This window comes from Centroberyx gerrardi, chromosome 8, assembly GCF_048128805.1.
Source record: "Centroberyx gerrardi isolate f3 chromosome 8, fCenGer3.hap1.cur.20231027, whole genome shotgun sequence".
Classification (NCBI taxonomy): domain Eukaryota; kingdom Metazoa; phylum Chordata; class Actinopteri; order Beryciformes; family Berycidae; genus Centroberyx; species Centroberyx gerrardi.
The window spans coordinates 33,713,928-33,723,927 of record NC_136004.1 but is presented as its reverse complement, the minus strand read 5'-3'; the positions used below and the strand labels follow the sequence as shown (position 1 = coordinate 33,723,927).

Below are 10,000 nucleotides of genomic sequence, written 5' to 3'. Positions count from 1 at the left end.
GATTTAAAGAAAAACCTTGTGAATATTTAAAGATATGTGCCGGTGTGTGTGTGTGTGTGTGTGTGTGTGTGTGTGTGTGTGTGTGTGTACCTCTCTGTGAGGACGAAGCCGTTGTCCACCATGACAGGAACCTTCTGCATGGGGTTCAACTTGGTGAACTCTGGAGTCCGGGTCTCTCCTGCACACACACACACACACACACACACACACACACACACACACACACACACACACACACACACACAATATAATCTGTATATTAGATACATACTATATACTTACTTACTTACTTACATACTATTTAGAACAGTTCGTCTGTTATTCCCAGTCTCCTTCCATTAGAACCAGTTCTTAAAGAAAGAGGTTTTATTTAAATGAAGTTCTGCGTTGTGAATTTTGTGCCGATAATCCGGATCGGACCCGCCTCAACTGGACCGGGTTAACGACGTGAAGCTGACAGAGAGCCGGACCGGGTCTGGAGCGGAGGACTTTATCAGGACAAACATCTGGGTCAAAGTTCACCAGGACCAAGTTCATACTGGACTGAACTAACTGTCTGTTAGGTAGCTAACTGGGTCCAGTTCTGACCAGTCAGCCGGTCGGTCGGTCGGTCGGTCGGTCGGTCGGTCAGTTGTCTCACCCTTCCTCAGCGCCACAGACCGGACTGTGTGTGGCAGTCTGTTGCAGCTCAGCAGGATCTGCACCGCCCGGCAGGGCTGCGACAGCAGATCCAGATACACCTCAACCAGCCGGCCTGTTGCCATGGAGACTCCGCGTCCTCTGCTGGATCAATATAATGTGAGAAAATAAAATACTGACGAGTCCTGCAGCTCCCAGCAGCCTGTCTGTCTGCCTGTCTGTCTGTCTGTCTGTCAGCCTGTCTGTCTTCCTGCCTGTCTGTCTTCTTCGGTGTTTCTGCGGCCGGTAAACGGCTGCAGCAGCTGCTCAGCGCCTCCTGCTGGATCCTTTTTTTAAATTTTTATTATTATTATTATTATTATTATTATTATTATTAACAAAGGAATAATATACAAACATTCAGGTAAACAATAGCAGCACATATAGATCAAATGTAAGGACACAAATGTATATGAGGAACATAGAGGGAAAATTTAAAAGACAATTGCATAAAAATAAAAACAGGAGTACACATATACAAATATAAACATATTAAGTCAGAGGTTTCAGGGAAAAAAGTTCCATAATGTTTCAATAGCTTTTACTTTTTTTGTTGTTTAATAAACGGAGTGATTTAAGTAGAGAATTCAGTTCTAGGAGAAAAGGTGAGATCTTAGGTAGTGATTTAGAAAACTTTTGTTTGTAATAAAAAACTTTGCACCCTGCTGGACCCTGCTGCACCCTGCTGGATCCTGCTGCACCCTGCTGGACCCTGCTGCACCCTGCTGGATCCTGCTGGACCCTGCTGCACCCTGCTGGATCCTGCTGCACCCTGCTGGACCCTGCTGCACCCTGCTGGATCCTGCTGGACCCTGCTGCACCTGCTGGATCCTGCTGCACCCTGTTGGACCCTGCTGGACCCTGCTGGATCCTGCTGGACCCTGCTGCACCCTGCTGGATCCTGCTGCACCCTGTTGGACCCTGCTGGACCCTGCTGGATCCTGCTGGACCCTGCTGCACCCTGTTGGACCCTGTTGGACCCTGCTGGATCCTGCTGCACCCTGCTGGACCCTGCTGCACCCTGCTGGACCCTGCTGCACCCTGCTGGATCCTGCTGCACCCTGCTGGACCCTGCTGGACCCTGCTGGATCCTGCTGGACCCTGCTGCACCCTGTTGGACCCTGTTGGACCCTGCTGGATCCTGCTGCACCCTGCTGGATCCTGCTGCACCCTGCTGGATCCTGCTGCACCCTGCTGGACCCTGCTGGACCCTGCTGGACCCTGCTGGATCCTGCTGCACCCTGCTGGATCCTGCTGCACCCTGCTGGATCCTGCTGGACCCTGCTGCACCCTGCTGGATCCTGCTGCACCCTGCTGGATCCTGCTGCACCCTGTTGGACCCTGCTGGACCCTGCTGGATCCTGCTGCACCCTGCTGGACCCTGCTGCACCCTGCTGGACCCTGCTGCACCCTGCTGGATCCTGCTGGACCCTGCTGCACCCTGTTGGACCCTGCTGGACCCTGCTGGACCCTGCTGCACCCTGCTGCACCCTGCTGGATGCTGCTGGACCCTGCTGGATCCTGCTGGACCCTGCTGGACCCTGCTGGATCCTGCTGGACCAGGCTGGTCCAGGCTGGTCCAGGCTGGTCCAGGCTGGTCCACGTCTCGTCCACTGCCAGCAGGCGGAGCCGCCGGGAGTTTCCATCCGCTGCTGCTCACAGCAGGAGAGCAACAGCGCCGCCGCGAGGCCGCCGGCCGCTACTGCAGGTCTGATCCAGAAACAGACTTCAGGACAGTCTGCTGGTCTTCCAGCTGCTCCTCCTCCCTGCTGACCCTCCTCCCTCCTGACCCTCCTCCCTCCTGACCCTCCTCCCTCCTGACCCTCCTCCCTCCTCCCTCCTCCTGACCCTCCTCCCTGCTGACCCTCCTCCCTCCTCCCTCCTGACCCTCCTCCTTCCTGACCCTCCTCCCTGCTGACCCTCCTCCCTCCTCCCTCCTGACCCTCCTCCCTCCTCCTGACCCTCCTCCCTGCTGACCCTCCTCCCTCCTCCCTCCTGACCCTCCTCCCTGCTGACCCTCCTCCCTCCTCCCTCCTGACCCTCCTCCTTCCTGACCCTCCTCCCTGCTGACCCTCCTCCCTCCTCCCTCCTGACCCTCCTCCCTCCTGACCCTCCTCCCTCCTGACCCTCCTCCCTCCTCCCTCCTGACCCTCCTCCCTCCTCCTGACCCTCCTCCCTCCTGACCCTCCTCCCTCCTGACCCTCCTCCCTCCTGACCCTCCTCCCTGCTGACCCTCCTCCCTGCTGCTGCTCCTCCTCCCTCCTGACCCTCCTCCCTCCTCCCTCCTCCCTGCTGACCCTCCTCCCTGCTGACCCTCCTCCCTCCTCCCTCCTCCCTCCTGACCCTCCTCCCTCCTCCTGACCCTCCTCCCTCCTCCCTCCTGACCCTCCTCCCTCCTCCTGACCCTCCTCCTTCCTGACCCTCCTCCCTGCTGACCCTCCTCCCTCCTCCCTCCTGACCCTCCTCCTTCCTGACCCTCCTCCCTGCTGACCCTCCTCCCTCCTCCCTCCTGACCCTCCTCCCTCCTGACCCTCCTCCCTCCTCCTGACCCTCCTCCCTCCTGACCCTCCTCCCTCCTGACCCTCCTCCCTGCTGACCCTCCTCCCTCCTCCTGACCCTCCTCCCTCCTCCTGACCCTCCTCCCTGCTGACCCTCCTCCCTCCTCCCTGCTGACCCTCCTCCCTCCTCCTGACCCTCCTCCCTCCTCCCTCCTGACCCTCCTCCCTCCTCCTGACCCTCCTCCTTCCTGACCCTCCTCCCTGCTGACCCTCCTCCCTCCTCCCTCCTGACCCTCCTCCCTGCTGACCCTCCTCCCTCCTCCCTCCTGACCCTCCTCCCTCCTGACCCTCCTCCTCCTCCCTCCTCCCTCCTGACCCTCCTCCCTCCTGACCCTCCTCCCTCCTGACCCTCCTCCCTGCTGACCCTCCTCCCTCCTCCCTCCTGACCCTCCTCCCTGCTGACCCTCCTCCCTCCTCCCTCCTGACCCTCCTCCCTCCTGACCCTCCTCCCTCCTCCCTCCTGACCCTCCTCCCTCCTCCTGACCCTCCTCCCTCCTGACCCTCCTCCCTCCTCCCTCCTGACCCTCCTCCCTCCTCCTGACCCTCCTCCCTCCTCCCTGCTGACCCTCCTCCCTCCTCCTGACCCTCCTCCCTCCTCCCTCCTGACCCTCCTCCCTCCTCCTGACCCTCCTCCCTGCTGACCCTCCTCCCTCCTCCCTGCTGACCCTCCTCCCTCCTCCTGACCCTCCTCCCTCCTCCCTCCTGACCCTCCTCCCTCCTCCTGACCCTCCTCCTTCCTGACCCTCCTCCCTGCTGACCCTCCTCCCTCCTCCCTCCTGACCCTCCTCCCTGCTGACCCTCCTCCCTCCTCCCTCCTGACCCTCCTCCCTCCTGACCCTCCTCCCTCCTCCCTCCTGACCCTCCTCCCTCCTGACCCCTCCTCCCTCCTGACCCTCCTCCCTGCTGACCCTCCTCCCTCCTCCCTCCTGACCCTCCTCCCTGCTGACCCTCCTCCCTCCTCCCTCCTGACCCTCCTCCCTCCTGACCCTCCTCCCTCCTCCCTCCTGACCCTCCTCCCTCCTCCTGACCCTCCTCCCTCCTGACCCTCCTCCCTCCTGACCCTCCTCCCTGCTGACCCTCCTCCCTCCTCCTGACCCTCCTCCCTCCTCCCTCCTGACCCTCCTCCCTCCTCCTGACCCTCCTCCCTCCTGACCCTCCTCCCTCCTGACCCTCCTCCCTCCTGACCCTCCTCCCTCCTCCTGACCCTCCTCCCTCCTGACCCTCCTCCCTCCTGACCCTCCTCCCTGCTGACCCTCCTCCCTGCTGCTGCTCCTCCTCCCTCCTGACCCTCCTCCCTCCTCCCTCCTCCCTGCTGACCCTCCCTCCTGCTGACCCTCCTCCCTCCTGACCCTCCTCCCTCCTCCCTCCTCCCTGCTGACCCTCCCTCCTGCTGACCCTCCTCCCTCCTCCCTCCTCCCTCCTGACCCTCCTCCCTCCTGACCCTCCTCCCTGCTGACCCTCCTCCCTCCTCCCTCCTGACCCTCCTCCCTGCTGACCCTCCTCCCTCCTCCCTCCTGACCCTCCTCCCTCCTCCCTCCTCCCTCCTGACCCTCCTCCCTCCTGACCCTCCTCCCTGCTGACCCTCCTCCCTCCTCCCTCCTGACCCTCCTCCCTCCTGACCCTCCTCCCTCCTCCCTCCTGACCCTCCTCCCTCCTCCTGACCCTCCTCCCTCCTGACCCTCCTCCCTCCTGACCCTCCTCCCTGCTGACCCTCCTCCCTCCTGACCCTCCTCCCTGCTGACCCTCCTCCCTCCTCCCTCCTGACCCTCCTCCCTGCTGACCCTCCTCCCTCCTCCCTCCTGACCCTCCTCCCTCCTGACCCTCCTCCCTCCTCCCTCCTGACCCTCCTCCCTGCTGACCCTCCTCCCTCCTCCCTCCTGACCCTCCTCCCTCCTGACCCTCCTCCCTCCTCCCTCCTGACCCTCCTCCCTCCTGACCCTCCTCCCTCCTGACCCTCCTCCCTGCTGACCCTCCTCCCTCCTCCCTCCTGACCCTCCTCCCTGCTGACCCTCCTCCCTCCTCCCTCCTGACCCTCCTCCCTCCTGACCCTCCTCCCTCCTCCCTCCTGACCCTCCTCCCTCCTCCTGACCCTCCTCCCTCCTGACCCTCCTCCCTCCTGACCCTCCTCCCTGCTGACCCTCCTCCCTCCTCCTGACCCTCCTCCCTCCTCCCTCCTGACCCTCCTCCCTGCTGACCCTCCTCCCTCCTCCTGACCCTCCTCCCTCCTCCTGACCCTCCTCCCTCCTCCCTCCTGACCCTCCTCCCTCCTCCTGACCCTCCTCCCTGCTGACCCTCCTCCCTCCTCCTGACCCTCCTCCCTCCTCCCTCCTCCTGACCCTCCCTCCTCCTGACCCTCCCTCCTCCTGACCCTCCTCCCTCCTGACCCTCCTCCCTCCTCCCTCCTGACCCTCCCTCTGTGTCACAGTGTGTTTTCTCAAACTTGAGAGAATGAACTATACAATGAGAGGATATACTGATATATTTATCATACTTTACAGACTTGCAGGTCCTGCCGGACTAAGGGCTGGTTTGTTAAATTCTGTTATGTGTGTGTGTGTGTGTGTGTGTGTGTGTGTGTGTGTGTGTCCTCTTCACTCTACTGGGTGTGTGAACGTTGGTGTGTTTGGGTTCTTGGGGTTTTGTACCTTTGCTGTTTTTTCTTCTGTTCTTTCTTGTATGTTTATAATGTGAATGTTTACTGTCAGTTTTCTTTTCTATGGTAAAAATCTAAAATGTGCCACATGCTCGTTGTTGTTGTTTAAAACTGTTTTCAATAAAAGTATTTTGCAAAAACAAAAAGAACAGTTTACAGTGTTCACATGTTGAACTGGTTGGAAATTCTTCCCTCATCCAAAATCCTGTTTATTTATGAATTTAAAATCAACCATAAATAAACTGCAGCAGATAAACCGGATAAACAGACCAGAACCAGAACCAGAACCAGAACCAGAACCAGAACCAGAACCAGAACTAGAACCACTGCAGGTCTGTCTGAGTCTGATGAGTTCTGATCACAGAGACTGATGAAGAGAATCCTTCATGTTGCTCAGAGAGCAGCTGCAGCTCCCCTGCTGCTGCACACAGGACCAGGACCAGGACCCGGACCAGGACCAGGACCAGGACCAGGACCCGGACCCGGACCAGGACCAGGACCCGGACCCGGACCAGGACCAGGACCAGGACCAGGACCCGGACCCGGACCAGGATCAGGATCAGGATCAGGACCAGGACCAGGACCAGGATCAGGACCAGGACCATTATTGTTTTTATTGATTATTTTTATTTATTATTAAGTATTTTATTGCTTTTACCTCACTGATCTATTGATCTGTTGTTTGTCTTTTATTTCTCTTGATAGTGAAACATTTTGTTTCAGAATCAGAATCTAAATCTTTTTATTTATTTGATATATTTGCATACAAGCACTTTATCTTAATGACTTCTTGTTACTTTGTTAAAAGACACAAGAATAACCGACAATATAAACCAATAAAAACAGTCATATTCAAAATAAACAATAGAAACTGAAGAAGAAAAAGATCAAATCTGAATCAAATGCAGAATATAAGTGTAGAATATAGAATATAGAATATAGAATATAACTTGTAGTGAATACTTAATGAGAGGAAGACGCCATTTTGTGTCTGAACAGCAGCAATAACATGGCCGCCACAAAATGGCTGCAGACAGACAGACAGGCAGACAGACAGGCAGACAGGCAGACAGGCAGACAGACAGACAGACAGACAGGCAGACAGACAGACAGACAGACAGACAGACAGACAGGCAGACAGACAGGCAGACAGACAGACAGACAGGCAGACAGACAGACAGACAGACAGACAGACAGACAGACAGACAGGCAGACAGACAGGCAGACAGACAGACAGACAGGCAGACAGACAGCAGAGGGTAAAGGTCAAGTAATACTTTATTAGTATACAGGCTGTAATACAAAGTCAACACAGCATACTTCATATACAGATACGTGTCATATGAGCTACATACACATATACAGAGATAAAGTGACGGTTGAATTATATTCTGGGATAAAACATCTGATGGATTATATTCACTCTTTTCTTTTACAGCTTCACAGTTAGAACGTATTTACAACAGAACACCTGGTTCCCAGCAGAACGTCTGGTTCCCATCAGAACACCTGGTTCCCAACAGAACACCTGGTTCCCAACAGAACACCTGGTTCCCAGCAGAACATCTGGTTCCCAACAGAACATCTGGTTCCCAACAGAACGTCTGGTTCCCAGCAGAACACCTGGTTCCCAACAGAACGTCTGGTTCCCAGCAGAACACCTGGTTCCCAACAGAACACCTGGTTCCCAGCAGAACACCTGGTTCCCAGCAGAACGTCTGGTTCCCAGCAGAACACCTGGTTCCCAACAGAACACCTGGTTCCCAGCAGAACGTCTGGTTCCCAGCAGAACGTCTGGTTCCCAACAGAACACCTGGTTCCCAGCAGAACACCTGGTTCCCAACAGAACACATGGTTCCCAACAGAACGTCTGGTTCCCAACAGAACACCTGGTTCCCAGCAGAACACCTGGTTCCCAACAGAACGTCTGGTTCCCAGCAGAACGTCCTGATGAGCAGAGCGGCCTCACTGGGAAACAGATGCAGTGAACTCTGTCTGGAGCTGCAGGACCAGGACCAGGACCAGGACCAGAACCAGAACCAGAACCAGAACCAGGACCAGGACCAGAACCAGAACCAGAACCAGAACCAGGACCAGAACCAGGACCAGAACCAGAACCAGGACCAGACCAAACCCTTCAGGCTCGTTAAACCTGCTCCCTCTGAACACTAGACAGAAACACCAACAAGCCGTCAGCTGAAGGGAGTAAATATATAAATTATTAATTAAGTTCTATTTCTTTGCATTATTTTGAAAATCTAGGAAAAAGTCAAGTAGGGACATTTATAAAGAAGTTTAGATTCTACGGTGGCCTGTAGTGCTGATGGGCCTCAACCCAGAGATTAAGAACCACAGATACTGTATAACAATATAACAATAATATAAAATCAATAATAATAATAATAGCAATATATTTTCTGCCTCTATTCATCTGTGGTGAGCTTCCTTTAAGGAAACCAGTGAGTTTTCTGGTAAATGGTCACTCAAAATGTTAGCATGGAGCCGCTGTCACTCAACATGTTAGCATGGAGCTGCTGTCACTCAACATGTTAGCATGGAGCCGCTGTCACTCAACATGTTAGCATGGAGCCGCTGTCACTCAACATGTTAGCATGGAGCCGCTGTCACTCAACATAGTGTACGCTAAAGTGTTAGCATGGAGCCGCTATCACTCAACATGTTAGCATGGAGCCACTGTCACTCAACATAGTGTATGCTAAAGTGTTAGCATGGAGCCGCTATCACTCAACATGTTATCATGGAGCCGCTGTCACTCAACATGGTGTACGCTAAAGTGTTAGCATGGAGCCACTGTCACTCAACATAGTGTACGCTAAAGTGTTAGCATGGAGCTAGCATGGAGTGCCAGAGCCAATGATCTACCAGGGACACATGGATGATTTTGGTGTCTATGATGTCATCAGTTAAAGGGGAAGTTGACCAACAGGAACATTTACCAAAAACTGACTGGATTCCTTTAAAGAGCCTCGTTGTTCTCATTAGAACAAGCTGCTCTGACGCCTCTGTGTTCAACACACATCACAACCTTTAAAACAAGAACCAGCTGCATGCAAACCAAAGTACAACATCATCACCTCAGATACATGATTCATACTGATATAAACAGGATGAGTTATAGATAGGTTCATACTGTCTCATCATGCAGTGAGAGTATCAACTGTAATATCAATTCATATCAGAGTTTATAAGGAGAATCAGTGAGGACAGATATCTCCTCACCCCAGATTCAAACTACCGGTACTTTATTCACAACGTTGACGTTCGTCAAAACATTGCAATAAAGTACTTGGATCTAATCAGTTATATATGTGTTCATTTGTGTGTGTCTATTGTCTTTTGCGTGTGTGTGTGTGTGTGTGTGTGTGTATGCAGGTATAGGAGGCTTTCACATCACATAATACACCCTCTGGCGGCCATCTTGGAGGTCCTCAGCTCTGTGAACAGCTGACTGTGTTTCTGTCGTCTCAACAGAACTGAACAGACGGTTAATTTCTGTCTGTTTCTGACTGAACTGATCATTTCATCACTGATCCATCTGATTGATTTAGTTTATTTATTAGTGTTTAGATAATGTCAGCTTGTTAGCTAGCTAACCATAGTATCTGGTCAGCTAACATCACTGTCTTGTTGTTAACACATCCGATTAGCACACTAGCTAACGTAGCTAGTAGCAGCTAGCGTTAGCGTGTTCACATTAACATCAGCGTGTTTGCCGGCTAGTTAGCTAGCTAACAGTTTGTTCAGGTTAACTGAGCTGACTCTTCTCAAGCTACAACTCAGAGTGTTTTGGAGTAGAGACTAGGGCTAAAGACAAGACAGTTTACTGTGTCACAGTAACCAAATCCACCTTATCACACTATTCACTTTTACTGAGAACGTTACTGAATGGATCTACAGCCACACCACAACAAGCTGACTCAGTTTATTAACTAACACACAGTTCTAATGTTCCTCCATCATGGAGACAGGCTGCTGCAGGTGTGTGTGGAGCCTCTATACGTCTGTTAGTGTGTCCAGATGTTTGTATTTGTTATCCAGTTAAAACAACTCTCCCTCTGCCTGTCTGTCCATCTGCCCCCCCCCCCCCTCA

General features: G+C 54.1%; 2 protein-coding genes across 4 annotated transcripts in view; both read right to left on the bottom strand.

Moving 5' to 3' along the window:
- gstt2 (glutathione S-transferase theta 2) overlaps positions 1 to 832 on the bottom strand; it is a 9,975-nt gene extending 9,143 nt beyond the window's left edge. Inside the window, exons 1-2 of the mRNA XM_078285002.1 lie at positions 641 to 832; positions 91 to 178 (exon numbers count right to left, since the gene is read on the bottom strand). Coding sequence (XP_078141128.1) covers positions 91 to 178; positions 641 to 764 — 212 coding nt within the window. The 5' untranslated portion in view covers positions 765 to 832. The remainder of the gene's footprint in view (positions 1 to 90; positions 179 to 640) is intronic.
- Positions 833 to 9,997: 9,165 nt separating this feature from the next.
- LOC139916332 (PR domain zinc finger protein 12-like) overlaps positions 9,998 to 10,000 on the bottom strand; it is an 8,427-nt gene continuing 8,424 nt past the window's right edge. For all 3 annotated transcript variants that reach the window (XM_078284999.1, XM_078285000.1, XM_078285001.1), the window contains one exon: positions 9,998 to 10,000. This exon is cut by the window's right edge. In XM_078284999.1, coding sequence (XP_078141125.1) covers positions 9,998 to 10,000 — 3 coding nt within the window.